Source organism: Prinia subflava, chromosome 3 (genome assembly GCF_021018805.1).
Source record: "Prinia subflava isolate CZ2003 ecotype Zambia chromosome 3, Cam_Psub_1.2, whole genome shotgun sequence".
NCBI lineage: Eukaryota > Metazoa > Chordata > Aves > Passeriformes > Cisticolidae > Prinia > Prinia subflava.
Genome location: NC_086249.1, coordinates 16,863,557 through 16,884,453, shown reverse-complemented (window position 1 = coordinate 16,884,453; position 20,897 = coordinate 16,863,557). Strand labels below are relative to the sequence as shown.

Here is a 20,897-nt window from a genome sequence, read left to right as displayed (position 1 = left end):
TAATTAAAAGATTTGTGCATAAAATCAAGTTTGTTTGCTTTCATTATCCCTGACATTCTCAAGCAAATCACACTGTGCTTCATGACTGTGCCCTGTAAGGGACTGTTAAAAGAAATCTAAAGTGGTTTGAAAGTCTTTGCAGCAGTGCTCCCGTTGCCATTATAATCACTCCCATTGGGAAGCAAAATAAGTAGCATTAAGTTTCTGAATTATTATAACTGTACATAAGTTCACAAGCAATAAAAAGAAAACCCTTCATAGCAAAATAGTTTTACTAGTAAGAGCATTTCAAGCTCAGAGTAACTTGAGTGGCTTTTGCTGTTTGCATAAAGAATCACCACAGTGTGCTGCTATAATTAAAAAAAATCCAGGAATTACCAAATCTGAGAATTCAGAAAAAAGTACTGCTCATGAAACAGAATTTTCAATTTCATTAAGACATTTAAAAAAAAAAGCCCACCAGTTTTGTGCATTTGCAGAATTGTTAAACACCAGGATGTTGTTTAACAGCTCAGCAAATACACAAAATAAAACCAGATCTGCCCATCTTGGCCAAAGATTTGTTTAACTCTAGGGCTGTAATACTGGTGCCTGCTTTATATTACATGGCATTTCAAAATTTCCATAGGACTTGGAAAAGAAGGAGTGGGCCTGTTGGAGTGCATTGGCTTTGTCTTACAATCTGAGAAACATAAGATAAAATAGGATGAATCTGGTGCTGGGGATGGAAAGATGAAGAGTGGGCTGGAAGCCAGGACCTGGCTATTGGCATTGCAGTTTTCACTCTTGGAAAACTGATTGAGTTGACAAACTCAGTCCCATATTTGTGAGACACTGAGGACCTGCTTCTCTGACAATAAACCAGCTTGATCTGGAGGCAAGTACTTCAGGGTCAGAAGGTATCTCTATGTATCTCTGGGAGGATGCAGCTGGGGTGGGGCTTCAATCATTCTTCCAGGCCAGGCAGCTGAGGCTGCCTAACTCTCAGTGAAAACTGCAGAAATTTATCTCAGAAGACTTGGAAATAAAATGATCTTCTGTCTAAATCAGCCCCAAAGCTTTCAGCAGGGACAAACTGGGGTAAGGAAATTACTGCTGTCACCAGTACTTCTAAAGAAACGTAATGTCTGATGCTTTTTGAAATGTCTTTGGTCATCTTCCTGATCAGACTGCAGAGATTTCTTCATTTTGTTGTTCAACTAAGCCACTGTAGATTAGCCACATGGACAGGGAACTTTGCTTGTTACCCTTCCTGCCATTTGGCACAGCCAGGGGCAAGGTGCCTGGTCCAGCACGATGGCCCACCACAGAGGCTACAGGTGTGTCCTTACCTGAAAGTCCATCTCAGCCACGGGTGTGGTACCTCCACACCGTGAATGTCGTGTTACACTTTTGGGTATGCACTTATTCTTCTCGATCTGCATACATCAAAGCTGTAAAGGTTTTCTATTGAAAGGTCTTTTTGAAGTATTTGCATGCTTATGATGCTGGTGCATTACTGAAGGGTGCCCCCCCCCAGGGTGCCCCCCCCCCCCCCCCCAAATGTAGTCCGGGCAAGTTATGGTGATTATGACCACCAGTTACATTTTACCTGCCTTTCCCCTCACTTTTCAGATGTAGTCCACTGTTTTTCCTTATTTAGACTGTTACAGGTATCTGACCAAAAGTAGAAATACAGGAAAGACAGCAATGCAGCAGAAAAATATGATGCAAGGCTGATATAAATCTTCCTGGCAGGGACTTACTGTGAAGCCTGGTGATAAACCAGCATCCCTAGTCAGAATTTGGCAGAAAGACCTAGGTAGCAAGGATAAAGCACTGTAACTCTATCGCTTGCTGGGAATGATTTCACTGGCTGATTTCTGAAGTGAGAAGTTTCCCTTGAGGAAAGGGAGGTAGGGAGGAAAGGAAGGTAAACATCTCCTCTAACCAAAAAATCAGTGAAGCCTCTGCTTCAAATTTTGACTAATGGTTAAATAAGAGGTAATTGCTCAAAATCCGTATTTGGTCATTTCCCCAAAAGTGCACAGGCTGATTGATCATTACAGAATCAAGCTGATCATTAACCACAGCTGTTTTTCCCCTGTACAATCCTTATACTTGAACTGGATGAACAGGAAGATGGTTGAAGATCTGAAGAGAAAACTGCTCACTGTTCTTGCTGTCCTCTTGCTGCCCAGCTCAGCACAGACAGGTAAGAAAAACATGAGTGCCTGGCAAGGGATTGAAGGTTTTACAGAGAAGGATCTGAATTCAATTCTCCCTAAACAAGCTGTATGTGAAGAGGTCCTTGCAATAATCTTGTTAGGTGCCGACAAGAAAAAGCAGTGCAAGAATGATCCTTTCTTCTCTTATGCTTTGATTCAACCGCTCTCAGTGATTTAATTCTATTAACCCGATTTACAGGAATGATCCAGGTTTACCCTGAAGTGTAAGGATGCAGAAAAGGGATTGCTTGGCTCTGGCAGTGACATCTCCTGCTTCAAAAGCTCAGCAAGTGTGATCTGCAGTAGCTGAGAGAAAATAAACAAATGCCACAGTTCTATTTCTTTCTTTAATTGTACTGCCAATGAGACTGCATTAGTGATCATATCTGTCCCACATCACCTGCAGCTCCACCGCAGTGCACCTCCTGCCTTGCCTTTATTGATGATTCCCCCTAATCTTCTGCCATTTCTGACACTCACTGTGCTGGCACTGGACCCACTTTTGCTACTTAAACTGGCTCATGACCTACATTTTTCCCAAGCCAATCTCTAAAAATATCTCTTTCTTCCTTGTCAGTGCACAGGAAGACCGAAATAAGCAACAGTAAGGGGTAGTCACATCCTTTTAGGGGAATCGGAATATTGAATCTCACCCCTTTGTGCTGATCCATAGAGCATGTTTTGTCTAGCTGGTGTAGAGTATCTTCTGAGGGAAATTGGGAAGCTGGTTGGTTGATTCAAAAATACATAAATGAATAATTATTTTATCATACGTGAGATTCAAGGCTGTTTCACTTCCTCCAGTCCGGAAAGGGAAGGTGCATGTATTGGCATTGCAGCAGGATATCACTGCGCCAGCTCTTAAAGTAACACTGCTACTGACACACACTGCTGAACTATTTTTTGTTCTTGCTTTCTAGCCTAAATTTGCTTGGGTGTTTTACAAGCTACAGGTCGGATGTTTATTTTTTTCTGTCTAGGTCAAAGTGCCTTCCATCAGCAACCTTTTCCTTCTCATAAACCATTTTCATCCAGTAAATTAATCAATTGTGAAATTATCATTGACATTTTTCATCAGCATTATTTCTGGATTTTTGATGCAATTGCCAGTTAGACTTGTACCTTCTACTAAGCCTACCAGAATCTGAATAGAAATATCCTCATTCAGTGGTGACTACCTGTCAGCAACTACTTTTTTAAAGATCTAACAGCCACCTCATAAATGTACTTAGTAGCTGGTGTAGGTGGACAATTTGCTAAAATAGCACAGCAAAATATCACTCACCTCATGGTAAAACAACTCTCAGAAGTCAAAGCTGGTATGACATCCATGGTGATTTTTGCAGACAGAGCTGGAATTCATCAAAGGACAGAAACAACTTTATCAGTTGGGTAAAGTTTCCAGAATTGTCTCATTTTAATTTATGCTGTATACTTTAAATCTTTATCAGTAGAAGTGAAATTGCTACCTTCGTTTTCCTAATGAATTAGAATGAAGGATTTTTTTTTCCCATTGGACAGGCACAGACTAAATGTGCCACTCCCTCCCTCCTGTGCAGGGAATACAGACGGAGTCTCAGAGCATCACTGCACTGACTTCCAGACAGCCAATTTGCTACGGGGCAGCAAACTGAAGGTCCAATTTCTTCTGTTCACCTCCTCAAGCCCCAGCTGTGGAGAACTGATTTCAGCTGATGATGGCATCAAGAACTGCAGCTTCAACAGCAGCCTGGAAACCAAAATCATCATCCATGGCTTCAGGTGAGAGAAAGAAGAGCACTGTGACTAAGTTTTCACTGGTGAATTAAACACTGCTGGGGCATTCCCAAGCACCGGCTGAGCTGACACACAACTCTCCTGCTTGTGTGACCTTCTTGTCTCCCCAGCAGACGGCTGCATGCAAAACAACTGCTAAAAACAGACTGGCATTCTCATCCCCAAACTGGACCAGGAATTTTCTGGAAGGCCATTGATGGAAAATGCTGCTGACACCCCCCATTACAGCACAACTTGAAGTCCTCTAGTTTGTGACCAGTTAGAATAAACTTCCTTCCTTCCGCGCCTTCCTTCCGTGCCTGCCTTCCTTCCGCGCCTTCCTTCCTTCCGCGCCTTCCTTCCTTCCACGCCTTCCTTCCTTCCTTCCTTCCTTCCGCGCCTGCCTTCCTTCCACGCCTTCCTTCCTTCCGCGTCTTCCTTCCTTCCGCACCTTCCTTCCTTCCACGCCTTCCTTCCTTCTGCGCCTTCCTTCCTTCCACGCCTTCCTTCCTTCCTTCCTTCCTTCCTTCCTTCCGTGCCTTCCTTCCTTCCACGCCTTCCTTCCTTCCTTCCGTGCCTTCCTTCCTTCCACGCCTTCCTTCCTTCCTTCCGTGCCTTCCTTCCTTCCACGCCTTCCTTCCTTCCTTCCTTCCGTGCCTTCCTTCCTTCCTCTCATTCTTTCTTTCTTTTCCTCTCTCGCTTTCTCTCGCTTTCTCTCACTTTCTCTCTCTTCCTTCACATCTTTCTATTTCTTTCCTTTTTTCAACATTTTCAGTTAAGAAGTATTTTAAGATTCTTGTCCCCTTAAATCGTCTGCTTGGATTTCATGCCCAATAGCCTGGGTTAATGAGCCCTTTAGAACCCCAAGCAGACATTAAACTTCTGTTCTTGCAAGTGTTGGGATTGGAGCTGGGTTGGTTTTTTTTTTCAATTGTTATCATTCTGCAAGCCTTCTGTATCATTTTTCAGTCAGGTGTGACCACACTATATTACTTATTTTGAAGTGCAGAAACCTGAATAGAAAGTGCATAGAAACCAGGATGAGACCACAGCAGATGTTGCAGGGTCTTCTCAAAAAACCAGCTGTTGCCTTAAAGTGAGATAGCACACTGTTCACCAGATAGCAATAGGGAAACTGGGTAGAACAAGAGCCTCTTCAATTTTCCTGGAATTCTTTGGTGTAGGGTTAGGTTTTGTGGTGGGGTTTTGTTTGTTTGTTTGTTTGTTTTTGTGGTTTTGTTTGTTTGTTTGTTTGTTTGTTTGTTTTGTTTTTTGGTTGTGGGTTTGGTGGGTTTTTTTGTCTGGAGATGATGAAATGTGAGAGGAGAAAATGTAGCAGTGCAAGACCAGGTGATCTGGCCAAGGACTTCCTGCCATTGGCAGCAGAGAAGGGTGCAGGTGTTCCCAGTCGCCTCACTTACTCCAGGTGGGCTCCGTGGTGGCTAAATGAATCACCACAGAGAGAGTGAGATCTCAGCCTGAGCCCTGAAAATGTTATCTCATTCATTAAAATATCTGTTTCCTTCCTGAATCAGAGCATTCTGGAAAGTGTTATTACACCACTGCAAAAAAGATTTCCAGGTGTGGGTGTCTGGCACCAAAAACAACTTTCAGCCACTGTCTGGCAGCCTTCTCTGAGACACATGAAGCAGTGAGCGTCACAGTGGCACATGTCCTGCTTGGGGAACACCTAACATCCTTGTCTCTGGTGACTCCACAGGGCTTTGGGTACCAAACCTTCCTGGATTGAAGGGCTTGTCCAAGCCATACTGCACACCAGCCAGGTGAATGTGATCGCAGTGGACTGGGTTTATGGGTCTACAGGAGCCTATCCCTCTGCAGTGGAAAATGTCACACAGCTGGCCCTCGCCATCTCACAGTTCATCAGCAAGCTCCTGGTAAGCTACTGTGCACTTCCAGTGCAGGGAGCGTGGCCAGGGAGCTGCTCCCAACCTGCTGTATCCAGGACATGGACAAGTGGATTTTTTATTCCAGAGTGTTCCTTTTTCCCTCCTTCAATCCAGGCATGAGCATGCTACCATTTTTCTTCTTCCTTCTGAGTTTTGACATTTTCTGGAAAAAATCCCAGTTGTCAGCTGCCTCTCCTGTTCAGGAACAAACCTAAAGCCTGCCTTGGGTTTTCTCAGATCCATATTCACTGGACAGTCTTCTGATGATGATGAGAAATTTTGTCCAGGAAGCTGGAGGGAGTGAGATTTGAGGCTATATTATATTTGCTCTTGGCTTCAGATATACTTCCCAGTGTGTGGAAATACCCAGATGTGTCCCATTCTGTTCGTGCAAAGCACAGCTTCTGCAATCAGGGTGAGGAATCCTTGTGTTAACCAGGTACATGTAAACTCTCCATGAAATGTTTGCAGTGCTGACCAACCTGCTAAGGGCTGGGTTTGCATCTGTGGACCTGACAAAAGACTCTGAAAAACAGAATGGGCAATACCCGTCACCTCCTTAAGTATTTGGTTTTCCACTGTACACCTCAAAAGCAATCCCACATTAGGAGAGTTATAGAGCTGGTGTGTGGACTGGACAGGGTATTTCACCTTTCTGCTACAGAAATAATAATTTGTGTTAATGTCACCCTGCAGGCCCTGGGAGTCTCAGGGACATCTATCCACATCATTGGGGTGAGCCTCGGGGCGCACGTCGGGGGCCTGGTGGGGCACTTCCACGGCGGCCGCCTGGGACGGATAACAGGTATCATCAAACTGAGCCTGGGGTGCTCACCTGTCCTTCAGGAGAGAGAAGGAAAGAGCAAAAAAGGGGAACCAATCAGAGTGGTCTTTGAATTTCGTAAGGGCTCACTGGATCCAAGCTTATGGGCTTCTTCCTAGATCAAGCTGGGAAGTCAATCAGGACCAAGCAGGACCAACAAGGCAAAGGCCAGGGCATAGCATCCCTACCACACAGCTCAGGCAAGGAACAAAGGCAGGAGCCCGAGCCAATGTTGGGAGGGCCCAGATGAGGCTCCTTGCTGCTCTCCCCCACAGGCTGGCTGTTTTCAGAGCAGACTGGTCTAATGCCACCCAACTGTACCAAATCAGAGCTGACCTTAAACACAGGCAAACTCATGGGTGTGAGGAAGAGGCTCCACTGGGCACTTGTAGAGCAAAATGGTTATAGGCTGATCCTGTCATTTAGAGGTTTTGGTACACTCAGGACCTGTTCAGCCTTTAGGTGTGGAGCATGAATAAAGTCACAGAATCATTTAGGTAAGAAGAAACTTTGGAAGGTCTCTAGTCCACACACCAGCACCACCATCACCCCTCCTCAAAGTAGGGCTGCACTGAATGTCATATCAGATTGACAGGGGTTTTGCTAAATTCTGGGAATCCCCAACGACAGAGGTTCATTTTGATAGGAGGGGAAATCCTCTAAGGAGGATCAGACATAAAGTCTCCAGTCGTGTGGACTCAGCTCCCAGTCTGCCCCAGCCCATACTGGCCTGTCTCACAGAGGTATCCTCAGGAAGGGTCTCACTGCACTCTTGGCAGGGCAGTCCAGAGAAATGTTGGTTCCGTTTTCACAGCTATGCATGCTGCAGGAAATACAGGCATTTCTTATCAGGAAGTGAATTTCATGTTGAGACCTTGTTAAAGCTGTAAATCAAAGTTTACATTTGGAGAAAATTGGAGTAGCCTCTGTCCTGCACCAGAATATTTAATGATCAGTGATGTCTTCAGATGAGCAGAAGCAGACACATTTCCATAAAACCATGGTAATTAACTTCAGAGTTAAACACTCTTCCCCTTTATGTTGCCCACAAGTAATAGAAGCTCTGTAGATTTATTCCATTTTTAACTCTGCTAGAACACAATCCCTTTTCCACATTCCTGTTTATCCTATGATTTTATAGGCACACTGGGAATTGCAGATTCCAGTTCAGATTTAGGAGCCTGAAGACAGGTTGGGGTAGACCCAAGATATCTGATCTCATTCCTGCCTCCTCACGCACATGCGTGCACTCCCATGGGAATTTGATCCCAGAGCCACAAACTGCTGAAGAGTTTTCAATCACCTAATAAGAGCTGTGTGGGGCAAAACCAGAGGGAGTCTTGGAGATCAGAGCACAAACTTTATTTTTCCAAAGTGAGTTTCTTTAATCCATGCCTGTTCCAGTGGCTATTTCCCTGTGCAGGAAAAAGAAGGGAAAAAAATGGACAGCACTTCTCGAACTCAGAAAAGAACACTTTGTTTCAATACTTGCAGAGGAAATTAAACAGCTTGAAGGAATTAGTTTGCATGAGGAGCTCCAGAGACTAGTTTCCTTAGCAAAGATGTACATCTCAATGGAGTTTATGCAGCTTGTGCCTGGAGAAGGAAGGGATAGAGGTGACAGGATAGCAATGTGCTTGCCTTGGAGCTGTGCTAGAATTGGTTGCTGTTCGTATTAGGTTTCTGCCTCCTCGCTAAGAACTTTATGGCACACTAAATAACAATTTTCAGTCTCTTTTAAAGCTTTTAACTACAACTTGGTCTGTAGAAGTGGGTGGGGGACCTCTCAGCTTTTTGCGCTTATCAAGATTGAAGAGAATTAAAGTCTTATTTTTAGCTTTTATTTACGGAAAAAGGCTTTTTCCTTCTTTTCTTTTCTTTTCCTTTTCCTCTTTCCCTTTCCCCTCACAAATGCAGACGTGCCCATTTGTATATTGTTGATATTGCCTTCTCCACAGAGAATTAACGAGACTGAGTCCAAAGCTGTGAAACCAGCCAGCTCCGAGGTTACGTGGCATGTGGAGCAGACCTGCTTCCTAAACGATTGTTGTCTGGGCAGTGAAAAAAAGTATTGTGAGGTTACTTTTCGATAAAATGAGAACAGGATGAACCTCAGAATTTTTTTTTATCTGCTTCTTGGTATTGCCAAGGATACTTTTCTGTGTTCATTTGAGTCCATAGAAATTGCTCTAGGAGCGAGTTTTAGGAAAAAATGTAGATGATTGCTAAAAAATCAATTTTACTTGTGGGGAAAGGGCTCAGAAGCCTCTGGTTTAAAATTGTTAGGTAGTATGAAACTTTTGTAATTCCTGAGTTGGTTAATGCCAGGGGGGGCTGAATCCACCTCCTAACTGCTGATCTCCAGTGACATTTCTCAGACTGTAGTGCTAATACACATGACAGTACAATTTGGGAAGGCATTACAAAGTTTGATTCTCTTTCACCAAAAGTCCAAGAGACACTATGCACCCACTCTGTCAGAGGTATTTAAAGCTCAAGCATGGCTTTACAGCCTAGAACCTTGATTTAAAACACTGCTAAAAGGGTGTGGAACAGTGAGAACAATGCAGGGAAGTTGTAGGGGAAGTTGGAATGGGCAGAAACTATTCTGGAGCTTAATCGTTGAGACCTGGGAATAATTTATTATTTCTGCCTAGCACTAAATTTTAGACAAAATAACTGGTCCAGAAATAAGAAAGAGATGGGCTGAAGAGTGCTTATTGTTAAGGTGTCTGATTTTGTTGCAGCCCTGGATCCTGCAGGCCCTAAGTACACCAGGGCCAGCCCCGAGGAACGCCTGGATCCTGGGGATGCCCTCTTTGTGGAAGCCATTCACACTGATGCTGACAGTAAGCTGCTTCCCTCTTCCTCACTGGGGCTTCTGGTCCTCCTGACAGCATCATTGCCAAGGAGTCTGTAGGTCATTGTCCCTTTTTGCCAGACTACTGTGAGTTCAAGTTCACTCTGAGGAAGTTTCGTGTTAGGAAAGGCTTTGATGGTGAAGTCATATCCCGGAGCACCTCAAACAATAGACAGGCAGAGATTGCTACAGCAGAGTGAGTTCATGCAGAACCAGCTCAGCAAGACATTTACTGTCTGAAGGGAATTCGTACTTTTACTGCCTGAAGGGAAAAACAATCTCACGTTGTTTTTCTCACCTGATGTAAGAAAGGTGCTGTTGGAAAGTAGCAGAGTCAAACCAACAGCTGGTGCAACAGCAGAGTAACTTCTCTAAAGCACTGAGGATCTACATAGGCAGAACATGTGCTAAAGAATAATGTGATGCCTTTGAGTCACCTTTTGCCTGGAGACCACAGAAACCTCTACCAACACAACTCTCAATTATCCTTCATAATCCCACATTAAGGCTGTGGTCAGTTTAGTTCTCCTTTACTTAGAATCAAGAACTAGAGTCACTGAGGTGGTGGTTAAGACACAGTCTCCAGTCATTTTGACAGCAGGGCCCGGAGCATTTTCTGCTCCATGTATCAAACTTGCTCATGTAGAAGCAGGAAATCTGGCCTTGGTATCTCCAGTACTACTAATGCTCAACCAATTATTGGGACCTGTCATCAACAAGTAGGGTAAAGCCTGCAGAAGAGCCAAGCCAGAGAATGAAGTGGCATTTCACCTCCTTTCAGATTTTGGGATCCGGATTCCTGTAGGCCACATCGACTACTTTGTCAATGGAGGCAAAGATCAGCCAGGATGCCCCAGATTCATCTCTGCAGGTAAGAACACTCTCTGGCCAAGCAAAGAGCTTCCAAGGCATTTAGCAGGCTGTGAAAATGCTGCTTGGCAAGCAGCTCTTGCTACAGCCAGGGCAGTCAGCAAAGTGAGACAAACATATTCACAGCCCATGTCTCTTCTCAGCAGTACAAGAAGCAGGTGAAATTAAAATCACATACAGAGCAAGTGTCTTGGCAGCACCACTGTCAAGAGATGCGATTTTGGTGATGCTTCTCTGTGACACAAAACCCCAGCTTCAGTAGAGATGACACTTTGCTAGAAAGGCTCTTAGGTAGCACTTACAAAAGCTGCTTTTTGTCTTCATGCTGGAAGTTGTCTACTTAGAGAGACAGTTTGTACAATTACTGTCCTTTTCTTCTAGAGAAGAGGACTTTCCACAGTAAACAGTGTGAACTCGTTAACATTCAAATATGTTCTGTATGAGTCAGCTGCATTGAGGGTCAGCTTACCTGGGATACCTATGGTACCTCATCTCCCATGGCTGGGGTTTCAGTGCAGGTGGGAGCTACTGCCCCCCCTTACAGACAGCTTGATTCATGGCCTGACTGATGGGACACTGACAGGAACATGACAGCCCTGTGGTCCCTCTCTTCTAAGGGACTCAGTCTGAGAGATAGATACACTTCTAACTTCCAGAAGAACTTTTCTTGCAGTGGGATCTGAGCTTGTAGCCACCGAAATGCCCTGCGAAATGTTATTAACGGGAAGGTGATACTGAAGTAAGAGTGTTCCTTCACTCCCAATTCCTTGGGAATGAGCAAAAGGCCTGAAGCTGACAGGAAGGCTCATGACTGCTTTTCTCAGGTTGAATTTCTCCTTGCAGGCTATAACTTCCTGATCTGTGATCACATGCGGGCAGTACATCTCTACATCAGTGCCTTGAGCCATCCCTGTCCCATCGTGGGGTTCCCCTGTGCAAGCCATCAAGATTTTCTAAATGGCCATTGCCTGGACTGTGCAGAACCCTTCCTGTCCTCCTGTCCCAGAATAGGTACAGTACCAGCACGAGACCCTCCCAAAGCAGATAACAATACGTTCCTGATGGTGTCAGTGCAGAGAACAGGATGCAGCCCAGATTGCTCTGAGCAGGATTTGCTTTGCTTCTGTTTTTGGGAAGAGTGAGAAGCTGTTTCATTTTCAGTCTTCTATAGATACATTATAAAAGCTCATCTATTGCCCAAGGTAGAACAGCAGAATCTTGAACATTTCTGATCTTTAAACATGTCCTAGGGCCCAGAGGTGTGTTGAAAGAGAGTTTCGAGAACCACTTGCCAGAATCAGTAGGCAATCAGCTCAAACAAATGTCTTCTTTAGAGAAGCAGCTGGAAATTTTAGCTCAAGCCTGAAGTCCCATTCTTCTACACCACTCAGTGTTCCTGAGTCACCTCCTGTGGCCGAGTTTCTCAGGTATCGTGGGCATGATATGCTCACAGATACCATTTGAGCTATTCCAAACTAGGCCGAACTAGGCCTCAAGCCTAGGTCTAGTAGGCCACAGAACTTTCAGCATATGTAGTAGCAGAGAAACTTATCTGCTACTAGGAATGTGTTAAGGTATAGACACTCACAGCATAGAAGTAATAGCACTAAGTCTCCGTAGCTACCTTAACCCTAGATTGTTTACATGCTTCTATATGTCCACTGCCTATCACAGTGCACCTGCTAACTGTAAACTATTCACTCTGTATAAAACCCGCCATCTCGCAGAATAAAGCAGAGTACGTGCTAGAAACCATACTAGTTAATCTCACGTCGCTCTAGTCCCCAGTCTCACCAGAGCTCAACATCAACCTCCTTTTCATAAATTTCTGCCATGGTCACCCCAGAGATAATGGGCTCCAGTCCAGATGATAACCAGTCTTGGGACTGGGAGAAGGTAATAAATGCCTCTTTTAGGCTTCTGAAACTGGGCTGTGGCATGAGGAAAGGAAGTGTCCTCTGCTGCTATTTGCATGGTACCAGAGGAACATAAAAAGAGGCCTTTTTTGGTGTAGGTTCTCTCAGATCAGCCACCTCTTCCCCGTCTCACCAAACCATTTTGCCAGCTATTGAATGATGCAGGCCATGAGTTATGGTGGTTTCCTCATTTGACCAAGAAATTCAATTTTCCTTGTGTTTGCACAGTCATTTACATTTGCACTAAGTTTCCTGACTTGGTAGTCTTCAGTCTTGCTCATTTTGCACAGATGCAACTGATAGCACAGTTTGTTAGCAGAGGAATGAAAAGAAAGCCACCAAGAGGTTCTCTGGTGATAATTACCTGGGGTAGCCAGAGGAAGTTTCCTGAGGGAATGTTAATCTGTCAAACAGATACCACAAACTCGTACTTGCTCTGATTTGCACTGGTATCAGAAAGGGACCTGTTCTCCAAGACAGAGGAGTCAGGCAGGGTGAAAGGAGGTGACTGGTTATATTTCTGTTCTGTCATTTGTGGCTTTCCCTGCACTGACTTTATTTCCTCCCACAGGCCTGCTGAAGCAGGCAGGTGTCAACATGAGCAGGCTGCCCCAGGAAGTGAAAGTTTTTTTAATGACCAGTCCTTCACCCCCATTCTGTGGTAAGTAACATGAGAGAAAAGGAGCCAGAAGAGTGTTGGCCAATGAGGCAGATCCTCTGAAGAGCCCAGGTAGTTACAACACACAACCCCAACAGAGTCAGCTGCTGTGGGCCATGGGGTCTGGGACACACCACTGAAGAGCAATAACCCTGCACATGTCCTACATAAAGCCCTTTCCAACAGATTTATTAGTGTGGGCACAGCCCTGAACTGACACAGCCACATGGTTTCAGGGTTGAGGTAAAAGGGATTGAAAATGCCTGTCTGTTCACACTGGGCTATACAGACATGCCCCCTGTGCCTCACAGTACAGAGACTTGATTTTTTCTTATGTCTGTTTGATCTTTTCTGCAGGTGGGGCCAGGGAATGAGTGCTAGAGCCCCTCTTTTGTCATGGGTAGGTCCTACAAGATAGCAAATGTCCTCACTCCCACATTCTTTCCTTCTTGCTCAGTCCACCACAGCCTGGTTGAGTTCCACTTGCAGAAGAAAAGAAACAGAGTCACCAGCATTGAGATCAGTTTCAGCAGCAACAGCACCAAGGACACAGCAAAGATCACCATGTGAGTGACAGTGCATGCTTCTGGCCTGGTTTTTTCCCAGCTCCGTGAGCAAGGATGTTTATCCTAGTCCAGGAAAAGCACACACAACAGTGTATTTCCCTGAGTGATGAACCACAGCCTTATTTCTTGAGTCCCTCCAAATTTTCCTTAAATGCCCTCAAGAATCAGGCATGTGTTACCATTACTCAGTTACCCTGACTGGGTCCATGTCTTTCCCAAGTGCACAAAGCAGTGGGAACACCCTGGGAGCCCCAGACTTGCATCCTTTTGTGTAGCTACGCTGGTTCCTTTTCCACACCATCCCCTGACTTGGCACCACTTCAAACTGCAGTCACTGTCAGATAGTTATTAGCCCTGCTCTGGCAGACAGGGGTGGCTTACAGCAAGACCCCAGTCCACCAGAGCCTCCAGCCAGGTGGACCTGGTGGCTTAGACATTTCTCTTGATGCCCAAGAGGACAGCAGTTGCAAAGAGGAGACAAGTGCACCTTGTATAGTCAGAAATGCATTAGTAGCTTGTTGCAGTAATGCTCTCATTCCATTAGAGGCAAAAGCAAGGGGCAGGGGACCAAGACCCACTGTGTAGACAGAAAGATGCCTCTTGAAAGCACCATCATCCACCAGACTGTCTGAATTAAAAGATCAGACTCCACAGCTTCCACAGCTCTTGCCACCAGGGGATCTCCCCACCACAAGTTCCCCAGAGTCTTCCTCACTTCTTCCTACTCCTCGCCCTTTGCTCTGGACTGGGAACCACAATGCAGCCAGCTCATGCTGCTGGCATCCTCAGGGAGCAGGAAGGCAGCCTGCTAGAGAGTCCCAGCCAGCTCTTCTGGGGTCACAGGGCTTCCAGAGCTGGCTCCCACACAGTCCTTACTGCTAAGCCAAAATACTGTGTGACGTGGAGCTAATTCTGTTGCACACAATTCAGTCGTGGGCACCAGGAGGTAGCGGGCAGAAATGGGGAAGGGGAAGCCACACTCTGGGGTACTCTCCAGGGTGACACACATGCTTGCTCTCAGATTTCCAGCCAGGCACCACAGTTTGGGTTTGTACTCCAGCCTGGTGGAGCTCAGTCTGTTCAATTCCTCCTGGTTTGGAAGCCAAATCTGCCTTTTCCACAGATGCAGCGGGGAAGAAATAGTAATGCCCAGGTGAGGGCAGGAGCCGTGCAGCCCTTCCATCGGCAGCTGTGGGACACTGGGTTTGGTGGGAGTCCAGCAGGAGGCATGTGAGCGCCGGAGGGAAAGGCTGCCCGGGGAAGCGATCCAGGCAGGCAATCCCGAGGCTTTGCTGTACCCTCCGGTTTTAATGAGACAGTGGAGGTAGAGCAGGGTAACCTATCCAGAGATGCCCGGCGGGGGAGAACAGTGGCTGTGTTTCTTTCAAATGCATTTCTTAGAAGAACAAGGCTAAACTGAAAAAATTGCTTACAGCAAGAAACCTACAGATTTGAGAGTATAAAATTGAAGATAGCCCTTTTATTTCCCACTAGTAGCAAAGGGCAAATTTCCTTGCTCTAGGAAAAGCTCAGCCTTCCAGGCAGCCAAGCTCAGAGTATCAAATGGGCATCTAAACATAGATCCTCACATCACAGTTCAGACACTGATCGATCAGTGACTTATCTCAGATGATCTGTCATGTATATCATCCTGCAGTTTCCCAGAAGTGGAGAGGCACTTACTTGGGAGTGTTCAGCTAGTCTCAGACCTTCAGCAAAAGACTCACGTGGTTGTGCCTTGCCTCACACTGCCCTTGTCGTCTCCTCTCCCAAACACCCATTCCAGTCTCACTCCTCCCCACATGGTGCTCAGAATGCCCCAAGAGACACATCCCCACGTTTCAGCAGCTGACATGGACCTGATGAGTGAGGAGTTTTTTACACAGGACCCTGCCCAGCTGCACTGCTGTCTGCTTACACATCACTTGACATCATCCCCTACATCCAAGAAAACATACCTCTGAAGCCAGGCAAGTCTCCTAAATCTATCCAAAGGTTTTGCAGGATTGGACCAAGTGTCAGTCCCAGGAGTGGCTCTTCCAACATGGTTAACTGTACTGCGTTCCTCTGTCCATGGACAGTATGCCATAAAGAGATGGCCTCCATTTGCTATCCATTATTCATGTTTATAACCACAATCTTGCCATGCTTCTTATTTTTAGCAGCTCCAAGCCAGACACAGACACACAAACCCCAGCAACTACAGCTGCAGTCTAAGGGAGGGACTGGGTTTGCTGGTGTGGGTTGGCTGCTGAGTGCTGCTGCCTGCCTGTGCCTGAGAGTTACTTTGGTTAGCAGAATTGTAGGCTCTTCCTGACCCTTTTGTCACCTCTCCCCTTTCCCTGCCATCATAATTTCTGATCAGACAGTCACCCAGGTGGTTCTGGGACCATGCCAAGTCAGCTGCACATATATCATTCTTCATGAGCACAAGGAAATCCATGATCTCCAAGCTCTAGGAGGTGCCAAGCAGATCAAGTGTAAGGCTCACTGGATGGACTCCATAGAAGGGACTTAAAGTACCTGGGCAGCACAGATCTGTGGCACACAACTCACTGGGCTCTGGTCATTGGCTCATTACCAAACCTCTGTCATTTCTCAGTTCACATTGCCTGGGTAAGAGCATAGGGACGGACAAAGGCCCCTCTATCCAAGCACCCCACCTTCAATATGATCAAAAGAAAGCAGCTAGAGAAGAGTATAAAAAAACTTCAGTGTAAGCATGTAGGAATACTTCCTCAAAGAGTTTCCCTGTGTCTAGTTACGTCTCAGGGACTTTCAGAGCCACAGATGAGATCTTTATTCTTGCTAGCTTTTGTATTCCACAAACCTGCCCTGTCCCCCGCCCTTGACTTGTACAGTGATGTAAACTTCCTGGTATTCACAACATCCCAAAGCAAGGATTTTAACAGCTTGAATGGAGTGGTACTCTGTGCAGTGTGCATTCTTTGTGAGCCTGCCACCTCTTAGCTTTCTTTGAGGACCCCAGTTTGTGTACTGGAAGAAATTATGAACAACCGATCCCCATCCATGCCATTCACCATTTCCTAGATGTTGACTTATCTACTCCTTACCTCTCTGTGGCAAGCTGAGCAGTGTTTCAATCCATATGCAGCAGTAAGAAGAGTTGGTGATGGAAGGAAGGATATTTATACACAAATATTCCTGAATACAGAGATAAAACATGGAGAGATAGCCAGTTGCTCATGTGATGCCTTGTTTGACAGATGAGTATTCTCACTCAATTTTCTTAGATGAGGGCTTCACAATCCTACTGCAGATTCCTCCAGTGTTTCCATGGATCTGCACGTGGACTGTATCCGCAGGATGACTGAACACATCCCTCACATCTCTCATCCTGCCTTGCAGACCTAAGGACGAGGAGACAGGCAAACATCTGCTGGCCCACCGAGTTCCCCTCTGCCAGATAAACAGCGTGACCCTGAAGTATATCCCCAAGAACCGTTTTTGGAGTAAGGATGAGCCATCCATTGTGGGCAAGTTCTGTGTTGGGCCTCTGCCTCTCAGTAGCAGGTAAGCCTCAGGAACATCATACAGGGATGCACTATGGAATCAATGGATGCCTATAGAAGCAATGCATTTTTCCTCCTATTTAGGGAAACATGTAAAGAGGTCTTTCCCATTATCTCTGTGTCCCTGTGTAACTCATTTTGTATTTGTGAAAGAGAAAAAGCTACAAAGGTAGCTTTCTGGGAGTTTTCTAAAGTTCTTCCCCCAGGATAAAAGTGTTGTGCCATGGAAGGAACAGGGCTGCAACTCACATGACTTTGAAGATATTTAAGTCACAAACCATGGCAAAAGCTTGTACTAACTAGAATTTATTCCTTTATCCTTGCTTGCCCTCTCCACCTTCCCCTGTCTACAATGGGCCCCCATCTAAAACATGACAGGTGAACATTTTTCAGGATGAGACAATAGAAGACAAATAATATATTTCTGTGTCTTATACAGCAAGGTTTATAAAGCACTAAGGCTACAGACAACCATTTTGGCATTTTCTAGGTCAGACATGGTAGAGTGCATACCTTCAACCATAGTTACCTTTCCCGGAGTAAAAGCAGTCAAGACTTTCTCATCCTGAGAGAGATAATTGTCTTCTCCATAATACATTATTCTTGACAGGAGTTGTGCAGATCCAAAGTTCTTGCAGGCAGGACAAAACAGGTGGGTCTATACTGGCACATTGAACTGTCCATCCACATTGCTTCTGCAATGCTGGCTCAAGGCTGAAGCAAGCTAGTGGATGCTTCAAAGCAGGTTCAGATTCTGTTTTGATGGATAATAAGGAGGCTGAAGTTCTAGGCAGTAAAAATATATCCAGTATACCCAGTGAGGGGAAGAAAAAAGGAGTTCCTATATAAAACCAGATACTCCCTTGAGTACAAGGGCTATTCCTTACTAGCATGTTTTGCACCCCAGAGTTGGGATGGATGTGTTTTTATCACTTATGAATGGGACAGCAAGGCATATTGCCTGAAAGAGGTGCTAACCTGCACCCCTGGAAGCACTGGGCTTGGCTTTGATACAGACAGAAAGCTGTAGAGTTGCACAGGCTCATAACTGTGCTCCTGTCACCGTGCTGGGAGCACTCAGAACAACAATGGTGCTGCTGAGATCACGGGAAAGGTGAAGGACCTGCCCTTCCAGCCAGTGCACCCCAGCCAGGGCACAGCACCCCATTCACTATCCCCTGCAAAGCAGTGCAAGGGCCAGCATTTTGCTTGCTTCTGTGTTAGGATAGCAACCTCCACCTGCCAATGCTCAGCCTGACTTCTCTGTGCTCCTCCCACAGCAGGACAATGTCATGTCTGCCCCGGAGCCTCACCCTCCCCAGCAAAACAGACATCTCCTATGACCTGCCTACTGCTTGTGCCTAGCTCTGCCTGCAGGATGCACAGAACCAGAAAGGAGTCCTGAACCTACTGCTGCTCTCTGCTCCCAGACGATACTTTCACCATAAAACTGGAAGGGATTTTTACTCCCTGCATTAGAAGCAAGATGTCAAGGAAAAGAAACATGTGGCAGATTGACAAATACAAGGTTAACTGGTTACAGCAATATCTTCCAGTTATAAGACTGGATTGACACTTTTGTCTCAAAGGTTCTGTACCCAGCTCTCAAAGTGAGACAGGAAAGTCAATTCAATCTCAAGTTTTGAATCTGTATGAAAGAAGTAGTAGATGATATCACTCTTTTTATAGCAGGAATATTAGTTTAATTCATTTGTGTTTTATATTAAACTGTCCTGAAATCTTCATATTAAAGGTGAGAGGTATTATTTTTCCTCAGCAAGGGGAAATGGTGTGGTCCAAGTTTGGCACAGGAAGGAGTCATTCTTAGCCAGAGCTCCAATGGGAAACTCACTAGTCCCATCTACAAGATGCTTTCAGAGGGAGACCCTATTGATTTCACAGCACATAATTCTCTCTGAAGCTCACATGAAGTGAAGCAGATACCAGGAGCAGCACAGAGCTCTCACATCCAATTTTGTACTGCTTTCACCATCTGCCCAGAAGAGAAGGTAGTAGGAGAATGGAGCATTGCAGCCACAGGGCCACCTAACACATATCAGACCCAGAAACTCGTAACAGCCAAGTCTGGAAATAATTGGTGAAGGATTACAGTGGGATGCATGACCACAGAAACAACACGCCCACACCTTTTCCACACCATGCAAATTAAAGAGGTGACAAGTCTTTCATAATTTCTGCTCACAAGTCACATCTTCTGTTGACCATTTTCTCTGGTTCCCTGTACCAGCTTCACTGAGCAACAGAAAAGTGCACCAGGAATTCCATGATCAGGAGTGAGGGACATGCTAAAAGCATTTTTGCCATGAGGAATTGTCTCAAGTTATTTGCCACGAGCTGTCACTCCTGCTCCACTAGACAGTGTCACAGCAGGCTTAGCTCCTCCTTTCAGTTCACATCCAAGATTTTGGGCCCTGCCTTATGGCTGTTTGGAAGGACAGCTAACAAACACCATCACCAGCTCACACTTGGGAGGGGGATAGAGCTGGACTCTGACAACCTGAGAGAGATCCATGTTAGTTGGCACCATGATTGAAGAGTTTCCCAGGAGCTTCTTGTTGAAGACTGGAATAGAAGCTCAGCAGACACCTGTGAAGGGCAGTGTGTAATTAAGCCCAGCCTGGTCAGCTGCTCCAGGCAGGTGTATAAAGCACCTCGACAGATGGACCCAGTTCCACTGCACATTTTGATTCCTTTGCAGAAGAGACCCCAGCAGCTCTCATGTCAATCTGCTGCAGACATTTCCGAGCTGTGAAAGGCAGTGGGCTCAGGCTGAAGCACCAATGTATTGACAGTTCATGGCAACAACCATGAGCAGGATGATTCCCAGGCCTGGGGCAGCCCCATTCTCCTGCCCTGCTGTGGGAGCAAAGGAGAGCAGTGCAAGGAGCACGGATCCCACATACCCACCACTCCAGAGGCCCTCGGTGAGAGTGCCAGATCCCAAGGGCACAGGTTTTGCCCAGCTGACACTTGCAAGACAGGCCAAACCAAACACTGAGCCACAGCCCCTGTGTGAGCAGGGCAGGGCAGGGCAGGTGGGGCTGCCTCCACCAGCTCAGGGCTGACACAAAGCCAGTCCCCCAGGCAGAATGGCTGTGCCCCAGCATATCTGTGCCAAGAGGCCCTGAAGGACACCTTCCCTGTGACAAAGGAAGGACCAACTTTGCTTGCTCTTTCCCTGAATACCTGCCCTGGAGAGGCTCCTACCCCCATTGCTCAGCGTGATTGCACCAGGCTCTGTGAGACAGAGGATTCCTCCACAGGTAGTTCCAGTTCCCTGACTGAGGAAATGGCTGGGGAAGCTCATGGGACAATCCTGTTGCAGCTGAACTTGGAAGAGGCCTTCCATCTCTACACTATTTTCATTAAGGCAGTGTCCTTCCTACCAATGGCTGCTCTCTTCACAGATGTTTTGTATCCATTCCTTTCTTCATTTGATGTTTGTGCACCCTGAGGTCACACCCCCTTGAGTACATAAAAAAAAGGGTTCTTGCCTACACCTGTTCCAATCTCAATTCCTTCTCTTTCTTATTTCAAGAATCAATGCGAACAATGAACCAGAATTCTTTTTTCATCAGCTTCTTTGAGAAGTTGTGCTTGTCATAAATGAGAAATCCTAACTCCTGGGAAAGTAATTTCTGGTCTTACTAGAGTGGATGCCCAGTGAGATGCATATCATCAAACTCTCCATTGCAAGCCCTTTACCAAAGCTGTCAGGACACCCATTTCCCCTTGCCCTATCCACTCTGTGCCTTGAGATCAACTCAAGTGATCTCCC

At 45.9% G+C, this 20,897-nt stretch overlaps 1 protein-coding gene across 2 annotated transcripts; it reads left to right on the top strand.

Annotated features, from left to right (window-relative positions):
• The first annotated feature begins 1,555 nt into the window (after positions 1-1,555).
• PLA1A (phospholipase A1 member A) lies at positions 1,556-20,804 on the top strand. Of its 2 annotated transcripts, XM_063394063.1 has the most exons (12): positions 1,556-1,895; positions 2,118-2,194; positions 3,767-3,968; positions 5,683-5,860; positions 6,569-6,677; positions 9,443-9,544; positions 10,337-10,426; positions 11,269-11,436; positions 12,913-13,002; positions 13,457-13,565; positions 16,935-17,099; positions 18,379-20,804. In XM_063394063.1, the coding sequence occupies exons 2-12, from the start codon at positions 2,122-2,124 to the stop codon at positions 18,461-18,463; spliced, it is 1,371 nt and encodes a 456-aa protein (XP_063250133.1). In that variant the 5' UTR covers positions 1,556-1,895; positions 2,118-2,121; the 3' UTR covers positions 18,464-20,804. The 2 variants fall into 2 exon arrangements, with proteins under 2 accessions (XP_063250133.1, XP_063250132.1); XM_063394062.1 differs by having other exon boundaries at positions 1,556-2,194.
• Positions 20,805-20,897: the final 93 nt, after the last annotated feature.